Genomic DNA, 19,475 nt, shown 5'->3' with positions numbered 1-19,475 from the left:
GTATCCTACTGGCAAAGATACAACCAGGAGTGTGAGTTCCAAATCAAAAGCAGCTTGGTTTTGGTTTTTCTTTGCAGGGGGTGTGGGGTGTGTGTTGTTTTGTTTTTGTTTTGGGGTTTTTGGTTTGGTTTGGGTTTTTTGTTTTGGTTTTGATCACTGTCCTTTTCAAATGCACTGGACACTAAGATAGCTTTCCTCAAAAATTAAAATTAATTAAAAGTAAACCTTAAATTTTCCAATATTTCTTTCCTGTTGTATTTCCAAATATTTTGGAAAATGGTCACACATTGCAAATACTCTTGAGCTAGAAATTCAGAATCTGAACTGTACTAGTTATGATTACCAAACTAGTTTCTGTAGTATTGATGTTTCTAAATTGGATTCTCATGATCTAATAAGCATAGCTGACAATTTTCAATTTCTCAGAGGGAGATAACAGCTTATGGTAAAATAATAAATAGAATACATTAAAGAGACCTAAAGAAATTTAATTCTTGATTTAATTGGGTGGTGCTGACACTGTTCATTCCCCAGATAAAATGTAGCAGTGAGATGCATATTATCACCCCCAACAATTGCACAGTCATAAAAAAATTGTAGATGGAATACTTACTGCCAGATCATTTAGGACTCATTTCATTGCTTTGTGATTCTTTGCACCTTAGATTCAAACTGTAACAATAAGCTCTATAATTATTATTACCATATTCTAAGATGAAAACTTATATACTGGTTAGATTGGAAAGGCCAATAAGAGTTAGGGATTCAGTTTGGATCTGCAACCAGCCCTGGATTGACCTTGGACAATTAAACTTTTCCACCAAAATGTTCAGAGGTCCTGGAGGCAGACTGGAGGTGGCTGGTTCACCCTCTGCTTGTATACCCCAAGCCTGACAAATTTGTTCTTACAGAGAAGTAAGGTTTCAGACAGGGATTTTTCAAAATAACAAGTAAAGCAACACGCAATGGGAGTTTCTTCTTCTCATTCCAACATCAGAAGCTTAAGTACACGGCAATGAACACTGGGAACATTCGTCATTCTCACCTCTATAATACAATCATCTTTTTAAATGCCAGGAAATGAAATCTGTATTCTCAAAAACTGGATTATGACAGCTCTGCTGTTGACAGACTAATTTAGTCTCCATTGTGATGTGCCTGGATGACAGATGGCTTATTTTACTTTTAAAAAATATGTATATACTTATCCGATACAGAATGTTTTATTTCTGTAGATAGCTTTAAAATTACTCTTACCACAATGTCACCTAAACAAATGTTTGTGAGAGATCCTTTCATTACACCTGGGGATTAGACAACTTCCTACCATCCAAGCTAAGGCTCCCCTTGGCCAAGGTACAAAAGGTCCTGTCAGCCCATCCTCCCCTGTCACTTCCCTGCTGAGGTTTGAAGACGGCTGTGTCAGTCAGGGACCCCAGCTGCCCCTGCCTGGAGCTGCTACAGGGTGACCTGCAAGTCCTGCTGGTGCAAGAAAGCAGTCAGGGAGACCCAGACCATTTTAAGAGCAGTGTTGGAAGGAAAGGAGAAATCAAAGACTCTCAGGATGCTGTGGGAAGCATGGTGTTTCAGCCTTGCTCTTCAAAGTACCAGCATCCCCATGGTGATGGTCACACCTGACACAGGCAGGCTTCGAAAGGCACAGAGGCAGTCACCCACATACTCTGTTCTGCAGTGAAATCCCAAAGCAGAGTATTTTTGCTGTTAGTTACAAAGAAATGTCAGACAAAGGGAAAAGCATTTTTTAAATGAACACCACTGAGAAATGCAGATGTTCAATTCACAGATACACAAACTGAAGGGAAAGCAGTAATAAGACAGTACCTTGTTACCAAATAAACAATGACAATTCATACGCCAGAAGCATAGTGTGAACAAAAATATGCAGGAACACCAACTATAGTACTGAAGGCCTGATAGGAATATTGAATGTGTTATGTTTAGTCAAAGAATAGCAAAGCACTTAAATACACATGGAAAAAAACTATTGTAAGAATCTTAGAGAAGAAAATTGGCTACTCAGGACAGTACTTGACCAGACTCACTGACATCTGGCAGACTGAAACTCTCTGAACTTCATTTGCCTAGCTAGCAAACTGTGTGCATCTCCTTTGGAACATGGGAGTTACCAAAACCATGGCTGGTATTTTAAGATCATAGAATCACAGAATAGCCAGGGTGGGAAGGGACCTTCAAAATCACCTAGTTCCAAACCCCATGCCATGGGCAGGGACACCTTCCACTAGGCCAAGTTGCTGAAGGCTCCATCCAACCTGGCCTTGAACACTTCCAGGGAGGGGACAGCCACAACTTCCTTGGGAAACCTCTTCCAGCATCTCATCACCCTCACACTAAAGAATTTTTTCCTAATCTCTAACTTAAATGTCCCCTTTCAAGTTTGAAACCATTTCCCCTTGTCCTCTCACAACACACCCATGTAAAAACCCCTACCCCAGCTTTCTTGTAGGCCCCCTTCAGATATTGCAAAGTCACTATAAGGCTACCTTGGAGCTTCCTCTTCTCTAGGCTGAAATGACACGGCTTCAGTACTGCCAGTGATCTGGCTGAAGCTATATTAAGTTTTTCAGATCAAAAATTGTATATGCAGTAAGCACATTAATACTAAAAAATACATTTTCAAAGCCTGAAGTTATGTTAAGTTTGTCATATCAATGACTATGTGACATTTCCATTATTGGATGGATCTTTCCTCCAGTAATTATCGAGGCCAATAAAACACATGCCTGTATGTGCAAGATAGATCACACACCAAAGCAAATAACTAGAATTAAATTACATTCTGTTAATTATCACCTTGCAAAGCTTTGGGACATGTTGACATCCCCAGAACATGATGAATAAAGCCATTATTTTATATTTCTTATAATCTTTTATACCAATGTTCAGCACTCCTCGGTATGAAAAAATAAACCCAAGAATAAAGGCCATGAAAACTATCATATATAAAAATAACAGAAATACAGAAGGGAAAGGTGATACTTTCTAAGGGACTAACATAACTCATAGAAAGAGAAGATTGCTAATCATTACCTTGCAATAAAGTTATAATATTCTGTATTGCAGGGCCATTTTACATTGGTCTACTGCGTTCACTATCACATGATAATTACAAGGAGAATTAATAATGGGAGAGAGAGGAATATGCACTTTTTAAACTACGACCTTTCAATTAAAAAGACTTTGCATCTCTCTCCATATACATATATACCTATAATTTTCATCCAGCTTCAGTTGCCTACTGTAAGTCCAAGCTAAGACAGCCTCCTTCAGCAGACAACAGACACCAGAGTGTTTCGCAGGTGGTCCATGAACTTACCAAGAACACCTTATCTCACAGTGACATTTGTCAAGAATTAGCTCATGCTGTTATACACATATATATATATATAGAGAGAGAGAGAGCAAACAGCTATTTTAGATTAGACGTCACACTATCAGGCAGGAAAAAATATATGAGCTGAATCCCACCCAGGCCTTTTTCCTAAGCCATGTATTAACATCAGTGTTTCTATCTAAAATAGGAAAACAGAAAACAAGGATTACATTATTATCTGTTTTACCACAGTTCACACACGTGATTACACAAAGGATCCTCTCCTATCTATCTGGATTATATCAGAGTACCTGATGGATTAGTAGGCTACCTACCCCACTGCAGAAATTAGGAAAGTATCTATCATTAAAAAGGCTTCAGTTGAGGTAATCTTCCAGCCTATTTAAATACAAGCTGTGTGAAGCACATTGAAAAGATAAAGCAAAAAGCAAAGCCATCCATTCCACAGACTCAAAATTAGATTGTATCCTCAAGCAAACAGTAGTTTCAAAGGAAAGAATCCATACTGTATCAGTAGACGATAAAGATCACACACTTTCTAACATACCCATAAACTGGATCTTATTCTCAACAGAGGTGGAGAAACTAAGGCACAACAAAACTCATACAGAAGCAAATGTAACTTGCCTACCACTTGGTTATTTCATAACTCCTCGCTTCACAAAACTATGAGCAGTGAAATGGCTACCTAGGGACAGTCAGCACAATTTTGGCATTTGCCATCAAATTGCATGTCCTGATGCATTTGTGACAGCGAGGCAGCAGCACATGCTCTGGAGTTTCACAGCTACAGACAGAACAATGATGGAAACACAACTGCCCATCAGTGGTGTGACTAGCCAGCACCAAGATGTGAATTGGTCTGGAAGCTGGAATGATGAGAGGTAAACCCACATCCTCTTTCCCCACTGGAAGTAAAACCCAATCACAACAAATAAACCTCTAAAAAAACAAGAAAAGACTTGGAAGGTTTTCATAAAATTCCAAAGATGGCAGCTTGTGAAGGAGAATTATCAGTGACTAAACTGAGAATTGAACTTATGAATTGGGCATAATCTCTGCAAGAAACAACCTGGTTGGAAAACATTCAGACTCCTCCCGTAATTTACTAAAACCTAGAAGACACCGATGGGTTTTAGCACTTTTTTTATTGTATTTGCAGCTAAGCTCAGAGAGAACACAAACAGGACTAGATAGACTTCAGGATAAAACTTGTCTGCCACAAATGGGACACAACCCTATACCTTTTTTAGAGGCAGATGTTCATCTGGACCAGGTACACTGCCATACCTCCCCTGGCCATTTAGGAGCTTCCAAGGATCAGAGGAGATTTTGAATGAGCAGGAAGCTACCTGAGGACTGTAGAAAACTGACTACCTCTATGAAGATTCTATTAAGGCCACGTGTAGACCAAGTTAGCTCTTTACATGTATCTCGAGATGCACATTTCCACTTCATCCACATTTTTAATTTCAACTATATACATTTCAGTCATGGCACACACAATCTTGTCTCACGCATCTGGTGTGGTCATGCAAACACTGTCCCAGCTGTGCCTTCTATCATCTTGCTGTTCCAGCCTGCCACTGTGTACTTCCCCTCTGATGCACCAAATACAAACTATTTATTTTTTATTTTCATAGCATATTTCCTGCCTGTCTATCTGACATGACTCTGGTATTTGCCCTGTCAAAAATGTCAAACTCCTCTGGCCGTAGCCTTATATTTTTCTAACAAGCACATTACAGCTTTCTCCCATGGCACTCCATCATACCTGTGAGCACTCAATTTCTTCCTCTTTTTAAACTCTGCTTTATGACTTTTTGCATACAAGAAAGCCTAGAAATAATTATGGACCTGGTAGACTTAAACTATCACCCATGATGCTGGTGAAGGCCTTCTAGCACTCCATCACCTGCACTTGTATGTTTTTTCCCATCAGAACTTAACTACTAACTCTCTGGAGCAGGAATAATCTGTATTGCTAGCTGGTCCTCACAGCAGGATCCAGTGTGGTCCGTGAATATATGGAAGCTTGCTTATGTGTCAAACAGAAAATGTATTTCAACGTTTTAAAGATTACAACAGAATAAGTTAGGGACAAGGTATATACCAATCTTGGTTCTTAAAATGGTAAGGTCTCCTAGCCTGAGCTGGTAAAATCAATTAATTCTGGTTCACAGATGCCTGTCATGGAGTTCTTCCCAAAAACATAACAAGGATTATATCTTCTATGTCATTCAATCAATGGCACCCACTTCTTACAAACACTACACCAAAAAAGGCAAAAACCACACTGATGCAACTCAGAGAGAAAAGAAATCCATCTGACAGTGAGACCAGTCACTGTGTTTCACTTGCAGCAGATTACCAGTTAAATCTTTACACAGCTGCTGCATGGGCTTGGGTCTGAAGGGCAGTTTATTAACAAAAACAGCCTTCCCAAAATAGTACAAGTTCAATTTCAGGGCCATCAGCCACAGTGCTCTATTAAAAATCAAAATCTTTTGTGATCATGTTTCAAACCTTAAGAAATTAGATGTTTTATTTTGTTGGAACTGCACTGAATTACACGATTGGAATTGTTGCTGCATATTGAGGATATGCTGGAGTTATACTGTGATCAGATCTGCAGCTTTCATTCACCTGGTACAAGGTACTATCCTACATCAACCACTATCAGCTGAAAGCAATAATGTCTCTTGTTCTGCAGGTTTCTTATCAACAGTCTGCATTTGCCCACCAGCTTTGAAATGGTTCGTCACATCCTGCAAACACACAAATGCATTTCTACAGAATAACACTCTTTATTAGAGTTGCTTGGCTTACAGGGCAGCTGCCTCTACAATCCAGCTACAACCTAATTAGCTGTTGATAATATGGTTGTGAATAAGCTGAGCAGCTGAAAAGCTGTGTATCACATGTGCACAGCTTGATCTGCTGGGAAGTCTTAACACAAGATCTTCCTGAGAAACTTCTTTTCACAGTAGTTTATACACCAGTGAACCTTAAACAACTGCAGCTACATATATATGTGCCTTTGAGAGCTTCATAGATGCTTCACAAGCTTAGCACCAATGTCTATGGGGAAAACTAATCATGATGAGGTCCTCTGCAGTAATGAGATGGTCTCCTTTGGACACAAGCCACACTGAGCTGGCACAGAGTGAGCCTCAGGCCTCAAGCTGCTATGACAGTACAGATGCAGCCCAGAGATTAGCATTCGTGTTTGCCTTTGATGGTCAATGGCAATAGGCCTCTTCCTTCCCCAAGGAGTCTCCCCCTTTTCACCAACCAATCTGGCCATCTAGTTTTGTACCAGCCATCAGCTGGTGTAAATACTCTGCTTTGGCCTCAATCATTGCATCTACTCTGGGGTGGGTTTTGAGGCTTTGAAGAGGGGTGATGCCTTTTGAAACAACAAAAACATTGGGCAAAAAGGAAACCTTTCCAAGTCTATAAAGTCAACATTTTTCTTCTCACTGTTCATTTGGCTTAGCATGATTTCAACACCAAACCCTTAGCTTCCTTTGTGCTTACCATGCAGAGTTCAGGTGATGAATCTATGAACAGCTTCCCATCAGCTGCAGACCCCATGCCACAAATGATTTCACCATTAATTAGCAAACATTAAAGTCTCCAGAGTTACAGTACAGCTGCCAATATTCTCAGCTTGAAACCACTAAGTAACTTTTCTTCTTGTCTGCTTTTAAGCTTAACAGATTAAAAAGTGCATCTCTCACCACGCTCATCCGATCTCCGGTCCAAGTGCTCATCAAACACCCAGAGTGGTTATAGCTGTATTCCTGGAACTGTTATTCTTATTCACTCTTGTTTTCTCTTTATTTCCAGTGACAAAGCAGGAAGTTTACCTTCATTTTCTGTTTTCCATTTTAGCCAGCTGTATGAAAAGGCTTTACTTTGGCTTCCCCTTTGTCTCTCTCTTTTTATTAGAATTCTCAGCATGCTGTACCTATACTGTTTGAGAGTTTTTAAAAAATAAAACATCTTAATACTCCTTTTGCTGTAATTTAGTAGCTGAATGCTTCATGTACTGTCCCTGTTTCAGATACTATATCCTTGTTAATAGCAGCAGCCCAAATAGTAGTTCAGCAAAATTCCCAATCTATAAACTGTTGAAAACTGGATTCTTGCAACATGAACTTTCAGATAACCTAATAACAAGGCCCAGGTGCCAAAATTAACGTACAGCCCCAAACACATATTAAAATCACCCAGCTAAATTCAACTGTCTGTGACCAATGTGTCTACAATGTGTACATAAATTAATTTACTATTCTACAAATCAATGCATAATATGAGAAATCAATGTGGAAAATTAGTTAAAATCTAGTTTTGCCAAGAAACATGCATATTTGAAAATAGATTCCTGTGCACTCCCAGCCCAGTTCTTGACCTATTCAAATCATGTCGGGACACCCTACATCCTATAATATGATATAACCTTTCACAAAGCTTCTCTCTGGTTTATGTGCACTTGACATACCATCTGTAGTAGAAAACACTATGTGTGGGTTTACTTACAGTTATGGCAGGTGGCTCCCATGTAGCCTGTATCATTACAATCACAATAAAAAGTGGTCCAGGACTGGGAACATTTTCCTCCATGTTCACAGTAGTTGGGTAAACACCTAATTGGAGAGAATTTTTTAAAAATGCAATTACTTATAAACATTTATATATAAACAATGTGCTGGAAAATGTAATTATAAAATTGTTTCAAGTCCTCATTCAGGGAAGAGTTTCCTAGTGCTGAATCACTGTATAATAATTGAAATAATTAATTATTCTTCTGATCTTTGATTCACTCCAAATACAAGTACTGAAGACAACAACATTTAGTGTATCCAGGAAGCAGGTAAAAATCATTCTCAATAAAAACATTTCATTTGTCCTCCACTTGTTAGCAATTAAAGTATCACAAGCCTTCTGAGCACAGAGAAGTACAAGTAACAGGTGAAATCTTGTTTCAAAGAAGAATCCCCCATTCTCTGATTAAACAGGCATCATTATCAAAATTAGGCTGAGTTACATTTGTGGTAACACAAACAGCATGAAAATATGCTTCAATTATGAGTTCTGCACTCTCTCTTTTTTCCCTCATTTTAGTTGGTGTGCCTCTAAAGTCTAATTGTGAAGCAAATTATTGAAAGAAAGAAGCACAACAGCATGCAGCTTGGGAAGTGAACAGAAATAAAAGCTGTAGGAGACAAATTCAATCTCCAGGACAAGAAGCAAGTGCTGATCTGAACTACAGCAGTGTAAACACAGACAGCACAATGGAGTTGCACCAGCCCAAGTGGAAACAGAAACTGTTCCACTGCTTAGCTTTTCTTTCCTTTTTTTCCCCTTTATTGTATATTAGATAATCTCTTTTACACTGTATGTTTGACTTTCAAAAAATGAGTAACTTGTTTACAGTGATTCAATTCCAATGGGAGTTTGCTTTGCTGTAAATTGAGCTTCAAAATCCTTTTCATGGCCCAGATTTTTCAGTTGTGATGGTGGTGAAGTCACCAGGGCCATGTAGATTTGCACTAGCTGAAGACATGACTTTATTGCAGTTCATCTCATCCCTAGGAAATACTTTAGCATCTGAGGATGCCTGTTGCCTTTAACTGTGGCTTTCAGTTTGTTTCTTCTAGAAGCCTTATAATTAAAACACATTTTGTGTGTGTAAGCAGTAATTCACTACTGGGAACCATCTTCCCTAATTGCCCAAGCCCCATCAGACAAGAATTAAACATCTTAAACAGTCCAAGGGCTGTTTAGAGCTGCCAGACACTGACATCCCAAAGAAGCCTGCTGGTGTGTACAGAGGTCTGTCAGACCAACCTCTCACCCTCAACATGCTCAAGGTGCTGTATGCAAGCACATTGTGCATACACACACTCATCTGTGTCAGTCTGAGTCTGAGATTTGTTCTAAAACTCAGGTTTACTTGATCATTATTTATACCATTGTACATAAAATTATAAAGATCATTAAAAAACCTTAATATGAACTATTAAATAATTTATTAATGCTTACTCAATTATTATATTCATTATTTATTATTCAAATATTAGAGGCATAAGGAATTCAAGAAGAAAGCATGTTATTTATAACTATCTGTAACACCCGTTAACATAATTATAAGATATATTGGTCTTATAAAAATAATTTTTATGGCTTTTATTAATCATTGGGCTCAAATGTAAAATGAGGTAAGAGAATGAGAAATGCATGCCTGGTTTTCCAGCTCATTAGGGAGCTTTTTCATGTGCTATGGAGAACACCTTATTTCTGAAACAGAAAAGAAACTAAGGGGTTGGCAAAACTGTTGTTTTTTCCCATCCATACAAGGCAGAAAGTCTGAGGAACAATGATATTTTGGCTTTAAATGTTTGGTGGGAAATCACCTAGCAGAGCCTAGCCTGCTGGTACAATGAACAGCCCATTCAGCCCCTCTACCTTTACATTTATCCTTAGCAATGGAAAGGAGAGAATTAGAGCTTTTGGGTCAATACTGAAGAAAGCAAGAGCAGGCTACAGGATGGTACAAACAGGAGTGGCTGGAGTGTGATCTGCACCCAGCTGTGCTCTGCAGGGCTGTGCCAGCTCTCCTGAACCAGCAGCTCCTCAGTTTATTCCTGAGGCTGCAGGAGAAACACAGTGGTTCAACAGCTCTATGATGGTAAGACAGGAATTCTGCCTGTAAGAGCAGCTTGCTCCTATTTGGTTGTGACTGACCTTGCCCTGAACAGACTGCCTTTACTCCTGCCTGTTTGGAAACAAAAAATCACTTCTGTCACCTGCACACCAGCAGTAGTATTCACATCATAATGGTGCTGGTGACAAGAAACATCTGAGGTTAATAAAGCTCTCCGGAGGGTAAAATGAACAGTGCTGTGTTACTCTCATAAGTTACATCATCAATATAATGAATAAATATGGTTTTGCTTATTTTAAGCTACCTTTTATTAATAAATCCAGTGCAGTAGAGCTAATTACTACTCATCTATAGTTTGCTAAAAGCTCATGTTAGAGGCTTAGCCATATTTATTGATGTAAAAGCTTTCTTTTAAAACTTCTCAAAGTTGAAGACCTGTTTTCATTTCTAGTGTCAAACAAATTCAGTCACTTTTTCTTTCCCCAACAATACACAAAATGCCAGACAAACTAGCCATGCAAGCTTTTAATTATATTCATTAATTCAGAATTAAGCCTTTTTTATTCCTTAGTCTATTTGCTTTAATTAGCACAAACTGCACTGATCTTGTTTTTTGGTCAGACAACTAACCCTCTTCCAGAGCTTATGAAACAGATTTCTCTGCAACTCTAATAATTACCATAATCCCATTCTAACTGAACAGTTGTGTCTTCATTATGCACAAAATTTATCCTAATTGTCAGAGAACTAAAAACTAAGAAATAGTTATGATTAAAAATAATCAAGGCATTGATAAGTTGTAGTTTGTTCCATTTGCTTACTGTCCTGGATACTCATGTTGAAGGATTTAAATACATGAAATTTAAATTATAAATTCATATTTGCATACAAGTAGTATCAAGCAATTTTATCAAAACATAGAGTGGTATCACAGATAGTTTTATAGACAAAACTTGCAGCAGGCAACCTCTGACCTATTTGCAACTAAAAAGAACGAACAGATCAACTCAGTTTTTGTGAGCCTCATAAATGAAAAGCTTTGAAATATAACGATTTGCTTAAGACAATTTGTGCCAGATCTGGGACTCTTATCTTCCAGAATCCAGATGAATTCATAGGATATATCATGGTGAATGAACCTTACAAAAAAATAAATGAAGCAAATAAAATTTTCCCTCCTTCAGCCAAGCTGGAAAACACACACCTTAGCCATCTAAGTAAGCCATATGAAGAGCTTGCACAAAAGCACCCACTGTCCTTAAATGAAACATTCCCTTCCAAAACTGTATGTATGCTTCCTCTGAATTCAAAAGACAAATTGCAATGAGATTAGAGGGTGAAATTTGTTCCTTTGATAGGAATGATGAAGAAATAACAATGACAAAATTACTTTAGCAAGAAGGCTGAAGGAGTTCTACACATTTAATATTACACTTGGCTGGAAATATACCCTGTACTTTCAATAAGCACCTCTCAGATTTTGTAATAGTCAGCACAACACATCCTGTCTGCACCACTGTATTCTTCCTAAATAAAGAGGGAAAACAAAGACTATCAAAGAGAAACAAAAAAGGAGCACACACTCTCAATTTTAATGCTGTCAATATCCATAATTTTGAGGCAGGCAGGAAGTCCATAAAAACTCAATAATCCCATAACAAGTAAACACATGAAATAAGTTTTTCTAGCAAAAAAGCATTTGCCTCAATATTATCTTAAATTCCTTTTATTTCAAGCATGTTTTCATGTTTATGGTCTGTGACTATCCCATGTATAATTAGCAAAACCTAACATGAACAGGGATGTCATACAGCAGACACAAATGTATGATGAAACTCACAGTGTTCCTGTAAAAACCTGTACTCTGCTTCAGTAAAATGCTGGCTTTACACTAAACCCAACAGACAGAGACCAATAGCAACAGCACGGATTTTCTTCCCGCTTAGATGAGCTGTAGATCCATACAATTCCCTGCAAAAACTTATTTTGGATAGAATGGGTTCAAGAGGGGACCAGGCAAGCATTTTTAAGAGAAATCCACCAATGTTACTACACAGGTAATGTGTAACAACTTCAGGGATTTACCAAGGGAAAATAAATGAAGATCAGAAAGCACTAGAAAAGAAACTACCACAGGACCACATCCCACTCTTGCTGTCCCCTGGATGTCCATTTCTGTTAAAATAGTGGGCTGGGTCTCCTTAACTAAAGGGAAAAAAGAGAAGTAACAAAATGAGAGGGAGGAAGGCAGAGTGAGTAAAGCAATATTAAGACAGGCTGCAAAAGAGTTAGGACTCTTCAGATCTTTGTTTTTCTTCAGCACACATTCCCTCCTCATCACCATACCTCGCAGTTTCTCTCTCCTCTTGTACCTTTAGAAAACTGAACAACAATTTTTTCAGAAGTTGCTGTGGCATACTTCAGTTTTCCTTTTTCTTCTCTAAATTTATTATGAGAAGTAATGGAGTAAAAACAGATCACAGTGATGTGAACAAAGACAGTTTTTCTTTTCTGTTATGGAAATGACTTACTCTATCACAGTGGAGATGTAAAAAAAAAAATCTAAAAGGGAAAACCAAAGGCATTTTTTTGTCATTTTAGTAATTTGTGACAGAGCTAGTTTTCCTTCTTTCCGAGATTTGCAAAACTTGATGATCAAAGTTTTAAAATATATTATTCTTTCTACTGGTGACCACCTTAGCTCTCAGACTGCACACAAGTGAGATGTGCACTGAGATGTGCACATTTAGATCTGACCATTTATTCCAACAGTCCTCAAGCATGTGGCTGGGACAAAACTGTTGGAGAAGGCTGTGTGGGGGATCTCTGTGCATGAAACAAAAAGTGCCTGTTATTCATGCCTTATATAAAAGCCATTTGTTTAATACCTGATTGTTTTGTTGTAAGAATACCTACATTTTTAACAGAGGTAAATGTGCTGACAGATTGGCTTAGAATCAGCCAAAAGGATTTTGTGTAAATAAATCTTAAAATGAAAAAAGGGAAACAAATAAACCATCCTGTACAGACAGCTGTTCCATTTAGAATTAATTATTTCACAAAGTAAAAGCAGAAAATCTATCTGCAAAAATCAAACAAACAAGGACAGGATACCATATCCTAGATGCATCCTCACAGTTTGCATTTAAGTTACCATGAGGTTGCACATGCCCTGAATTTTTAATCTAAAGGAATAGCAGTGGGGGTGAACATGATTCAGGTACCCCCAGAAACTCATTCTACACTTAAGTCACACTCCAAAAATCTCTTACTTAGCCCTTTACCAATCTTCAACCTGCCTTCTTTCTCCACAGGGGTCTCATTCAGGGCAACCTTCTTCTCCAACACTAGTGAGAAGTGCTTCCACTCTGTATCAAAGACAAAAGGCTATCTCCAACTCCAGCATGTTTCCACAAACACAATTCATTGCAGTCATAGGAATGAGTTCACCCTGCTCAAACCAGCTCTGTAGCTACTTTTCACAGCATTTCCTGAACAGCTTTTTTTAAGGGCCAGATCATCATGGCTGTTAGTTACAATGTAATGGCATCGGGTACATGAAATTTGAATTCAGCACCATTTTCATTAGCAAACACATCTGGAAAAGAACAAAACTACATAAAAATATGATCTGTCTCCAATTCAGATGAGGTGATTTGAGTGCAGCAGATGAATCTGAAGAACATCTCTCTGTTTTTCTCAGAAAGACAGTATTTCTACAGACAAAGCTCATCTCACAGTGCAAAGCTCATATACCAATCCAAGAGCAGGAGATTCTCTGTGGTTTTATTACACTTCATTGTCAGTCAGCCCTTAAGCTGCCAGAGAGAAAAACTCTACTACTACATGCATGGTCTGGCTAAACTGAAATATTACAATAGATATGAGAAGATATGGGGATGGTCTTCAGAACTGTGGTGATTTTAATGCTGATAGCCAGGTTTTGGGTGCTTGTGGGGTTTAGATTTTTTAAATCTTCCTCAGTTTTTCTGCATCCTGCCCTTCCACCCTAAAGCTTGGGTGGTACTGAGGGGTTTTCCAAGATTCACACTCCAAAATAAGCTACCTGCAATGGCTTAACTATATTGGTTAGCATGTCTGATTTGTGATGTAGGTGCTTACTTGTAGGAAGTACCCAAGATTTTCTTCACTCCCACAGAACATCATGTATTTCTCTATTTCTAATACTCTTTCTCCCACAATCTATTGATCTTTACAAGGGATTATGTCATTAAGGTACCTTTTTCACCTTTTCCTCCCTGCCAAGCAAAATAGGCTGGATTTAGGCTATTTTCCCTCTTCCACAGTATGAAAAGAATGGATGCCAAATTGTCTGGATTTTGTTTTCTGGTTTTTTGGGGTGTTTTTTTTTTTTTTTTTTTTAATTCCTTCTCTGCACTGCAGGTATTTATGTGTGTGTGAATGTAATATTAAGTGTTTGCTTTTTCAATCCAGCCTGGGACTGTAATAAATAAAATTAAAACTCACTGGGCATAATTAGCTAGGATATTTTCTTGTTTGCATGGCCAACTTTGGGGAAAGAGAAAAATATCATACAAAGTTTGGCTTCTGCTGCAGGGCATACATTAAATCTTAGAGATTTGGGAAATGCAAAAAGAGTCTGTGCTTTCATCAGATTTATCCTAACACCCTTCACCTGCAATAGTAATTAATTTCCCAAAGGCCCATTTTGGCAGTACAACAGATGAAGCAATGTTAAGTTCAGTACTAAAAGGAAAGGAGGAAAAAGTAAAAAATTATAATTATCTCTTGGAAGTAAAAACTGATAGTAAAATGTAATGGAATCTACAAAGGAAGCAGGTATGAAGCACGATTTAAAAGGTCAGCTCTATTTAGCCAGAAAAAAAGAACACTTTGAGCTAATTTGTTTAGACAATGTTATGAAGAATTTTCACAGATAATACATGGGTAGGGATAAAATTATAAGGACTGAAGATTCTGTTTGTTCTCTCTAACTTGAGTAGTACAGGGAAGCAAACTCATGAATCAACTCAGTATGCTTCTCCCTAATGAGGTAAAAGCTGTTAATGCCAATCCCATCACAGTGATTATTATGTATACCACATGCTGCTTCATCTATTTGTATTTGCTAGGAGAACTGGAATATGCAGATGAATCTTGTTTTAATAAGGAGAGCAATGTCAGTATGTGCTTGTGCCTGCCTGCTGATACTACAGAGAAGAAACGCTGCCAAGATTCATAAGAAAATACCTGAGGTCAAGTTTGAGTTCCTCATTGCAGATCTCTGGAATTCCCAGTATATCCTGCCAGATGCACCATCTGTCCATCTGCCAAGGTGGATTCGACGTTCAACATGATTTTATTTTTTTTTAAAATGTATTTCCTTTCTCCCTCCCCCAGGGTCACTTAAAGGAACTGAAGTTCCCAGAGTTGTCCTTGACAAGTACAGTCAGTATTTGCTATAGTGAGGGCAGGGTGCCAGCCAAGTAAAAATAGGACAATTCAGTCAAAGCTTCATCAGCACAAAATCAACATGAACTGCAGCAATCAGATTAAAGTATCCTAGCAGCTGTAGACAGGTAGAGCAATGCATACATTTATCTATGCATTCATGGGAACCTGAGCCTGAAGGAAAGCAGGATCTGACTGCCCTCATAGCTCATTCATGAATAATGACAGGTTCAACAAATAAATGGCCTTCTTAATCCCAAAGCTACTTTGTCTCATACACACAAGCACAAATGGTGTGTAAAACTTACAATATAACAAAGGGTGTATAACACCATGCTTCTACATCTTCTTTGGCCCTGTTTCTGTCCAGATAAACTTTACTACCAAAAAGTCAATAGTTTCGAGCTACTTCATCACTGGCTGGAATAGCAGAATGATATGAAACTGCAGGCTCCTTAACAGTTTGCCTCATTCTTGAGAATGGGGATGAGGAGTTCAAAAGCATTTATGTAAGCAGTGTCATGGTTTGTTTGGTTGGTTTGTTAACCATTAATCTCAGAAGGATGTGACACATTTAAGGATGTGCCTCAAAAGCCTTTCCCCTTACAGCAGCTGTTTGGCACAAGCTATTCCAAGTGCAATGCCTCCTAAGTTCTTCTCTTTACAGAGTCTGGAGGAGCTGGTAGGGGAAGCCACACCAGACCTTACCTGTTTGTATAGACACAGTGTAAGAACTCCTGGAAATGGTATTTTCTTCTCTATATCTAACTCTGCGAAACAATTTTTTCTCACAGTATACAAGAAGTAGATGAGATTAATCAACCCATGCCTTCAGGCTGCAGACAACACCACAGTCCTTGCTGCTGTATTCCAAAGGGTCCATCTGCTGTAAGAGTAGAGAAGCTTGCTCAGCCCAAAGGGAGCATCTGGGCCATATGATGAAGGGATAGAAATCCACAGTGTTTCTGGACTGAGGTTTAATGATTTTCTGGCACATTTTCCTAATATCCATGGCAACTCTTGAGCTGCAGTATCTCTTGAGCCGCATTCCTGCATCTCTTCTCTGAGCAGGATGCCAACCACAGCAAACAACCAGTTCTGCTTCAGGACTGAAGCTGGTATTTCTACTCCCACAATCTGGCATTTCAGCCAATTACTGACTAGGAAATCCCAGAGCTTCTCAATACTGTGGCCAAATTCTCAGCATCTGCATAGTTGTTTTCCTACCCATTTCATTTATTTTTAAATGAGAGGCTGCCTGAATTTCCCCCAGGCTGTGCCTTCCATTGTTTGCCCACACACAGACAGACCCATACCCTCACTATTCCCATGCCACGTGGGAAAAGATAGTGCAGAAAGAATTAGCATTTAGCAAAATACACAGATTCAAACATATTTTGAGATTAGCACAGCTATGACAAAATATATATTTTTTAACAAAAGGTACAAAGACATGCCCACAATGAAAAGGATGTTTTTAAAAAAAACAGTGAGGAACATGAGTTTCCTAGTTTTAAGATGACCACCTCCCTCCAGACTTCCCTTCAGATTAACAGTGCCTCTCCTCCCATTTCTTTACTCTGATAACATGGTGCTGATGAAATAAGAGCAAGTCACTGAACACTTTGCCAGCTTCCAGCAATCTGTGGCTTACGGGTTCATGTATGCTGTACTGGCTTCTTTATATTTGACCTCTACAACATTTAACAGCATCCAATTTAATGCTGTGTAGGATCAGAATTCAAGAGAAATAGCAAATTCTCGTTTATAATTCATCTCCTTCATGCTGCTCCTCATTGCACAGCCTTGCCTAGCTCTCTGTTCTCCAGGCTGAAGAGTCTTAGCCTATTTAATCTCTCCTTGTAAAGAACAGTTCACGGCACACAAAAGAACCGTGTCAGTTTTAGAAACCACCATGAGCCCTGAATTACAGACTCTTATAGTCAGAGCTGCAGAGAGCACCATCTCTGAGTGGCCCAGAGAAGATGTACTTCTTGGAAAGGGCTGGTCAGGCCAAAGCTGAGGTCACTGAATACAGCCAACTAGATTTGAATTTCATCTTGTAGCTATTGAAATAGAAGTTTTGAAGGGATCAACACACAGTTGTTGGTTTTATTTACTACGGAAAAGATGTTCCCATAGTTATCCAGTGCCTCTTTCCCTATCTCCTCCTCCGTGTTTAGAAACTTCTTACCCATTTTGTCCACATCTGAAAGATAGACAGACACCTCAAATACAAGAAGTCACAGAATCTCATGAAGATAGCCAAACAGAAGGGAATCAAGCTAGCTTTCATCAAACAAAAACACAGCCTGAGCTGAACTATCATTTCAGACACCATGAAATCTGCAAAGAGGAAATTCCAAGAAAAACACGGAAATAAATTCTTCAATCACAGAACTTCATCCTGCAGTTGTAAAAATAAATAATGCATTGTTTGAAATAAAAGATAAGTCATGGAAGTGACAAATGAGTACGAAGTGTTGTTCCTTCTGTCCCATTTCCCTACACTCCAAACTTTATATATACTTTTCTATTTATAAAAGAACAACAAAATACAACTGCCAAACTATACCTATGGGATACCTAATCCCTGACACAGAACTGCCTTAGAGCATCTGAGACATACATCTACCAAATCAGCTTCCTACCAAACGTGTGAGAAATCCTGAGCTGAATTCCTGAAAGATATTTCCCAGACCTTTTCTTTGTTTGTTTCGGATTTTTTTTTTTGTTTTGTTGGGTTTTTTGTTTGTTTGATTTTTGTTTTTTTCTTAAGCAGTGTTACTCTTGCTGGTATTTCAGAAGCCCTAACACAAGAACAAGACACAATGCAATAGTCAATGCAATAGTAATGCACAGAGCTGGATGGAACTCAGAAGATCACTCAGTCCATCCTCATACCCCAAGGCAGGATCACCTCTACCTCTGTTTGTTGTTTCTCACACACCCATCTAATCTATTCTGAAAGCCTTCCAGTGACAGAGACTTGACAGTCTCCACAGGCAGTTTATGCCATACCTGCTCTCCTATACATCCTGGTCAGAAAAGACAATATTCCCTTCTGTGCTGCCATTATACCGCCTCCCATCAGCAATCTCCTTCCTGTTTAAAGAGCCAGACCTTAATCTTTCTCTGCAGAGGATGTTTTCTAGTCCTATTTTGTGTCTTTCCATATAAACAGGGCCACTCAGAAAAGTTTGGGCTCTGAGTATGTTTATAGAGAACAGAAAGTTAGAAGCATGAGTGCTAATGAGCCTAGGACAGTTAAATACCAAGTGGCATCCCTGGCTAATACCTACTTCAGTCTTAAAAAGACTGAAAGAAGAGCTCTACACGAGCCACATTGCCCAGCTGGCTGCTGCACTAGATGTAGCTGTGATTTCTTACCCTGCCGAGTGAGAAGTTTCTGTAACCACATTCCTAACCCATTTCCTGGAGGCTGTTTGGAGAGGGTCAGGAAGTCTTTGCAAACACTGTAAAATACTGAGGGAAATGTGTCAGTGAAGACACCATTATGAAAAAGACATCCTTTTGTGGGTTTTGGGGGTTTTTTTGTTTGTTTGTTTCTGTGGTTTGTTTTTTTTTTTTCCCCTCTAAGCCAGAAGTAATAAGGAAAGTCTTTACAGTTGTGTCTGTAAAGCCCCTAACATACTACCTGTGCATGAAGGACAGGGAGCCTAGCCATACACTTAAAGCTAGAGACTTTGTGAATCTCTTCTGACTTGAAGTATCTATGAGAAGTAAATTAATTTTTTATGTGGCTTTCTACCTCCCCATCCCTTGACAACTGCCATCCTCCCTACAGATGAAGGGCCAAAGACAAAAAGTATTCTGTTCTCATTAGACTTTCTTGCTTCTCAGGAATACCCATGGAAGCTTTTAGTTTATTATGCCACCCCCAGAAGATGCCTTCCTTCCCAAAAAACACAGTGCAAAACACCAGGAGTGAGGGCTGTTATGGTCCCCGTAGCCATGAACTTAATCTATATCACT

General features: G+C 38.7%; 1 protein-coding gene across 1 annotated transcript in view; it reads right to left on the bottom strand.

The window, feature by feature from the left end:
• The window catches only part of CNTNAP5 (contactin associated protein family member 5), a 264,807-nt gene that overhangs the window by 96,033 nt on the left and 149,299 nt on the right, over positions 1-19,475 (bottom strand). The window contains exon 11 of the mRNA XM_071746754.1: positions 7,919-8,025. Within this exon, the coding sequence (XP_071602855.1) occupies positions 7,919-8,025 (107 nt within the window). The remainder of the gene's footprint in view (positions 1-7,918; positions 8,026-19,475) is intronic.

The sequence above is a fragment of the Heliangelus exortis genome, chromosome 6 (genome assembly GCF_036169615.1).
Source record: "Heliangelus exortis chromosome 6, bHelExo1.hap1, whole genome shotgun sequence".
In the NCBI taxonomy this organism is placed as follows: domain Eukaryota; kingdom Metazoa; phylum Chordata; class Aves; order Apodiformes; family Trochilidae; genus Heliangelus; species Heliangelus exortis.
This window is presented reverse-complemented; position numbering and strand designations above follow the sequence as displayed.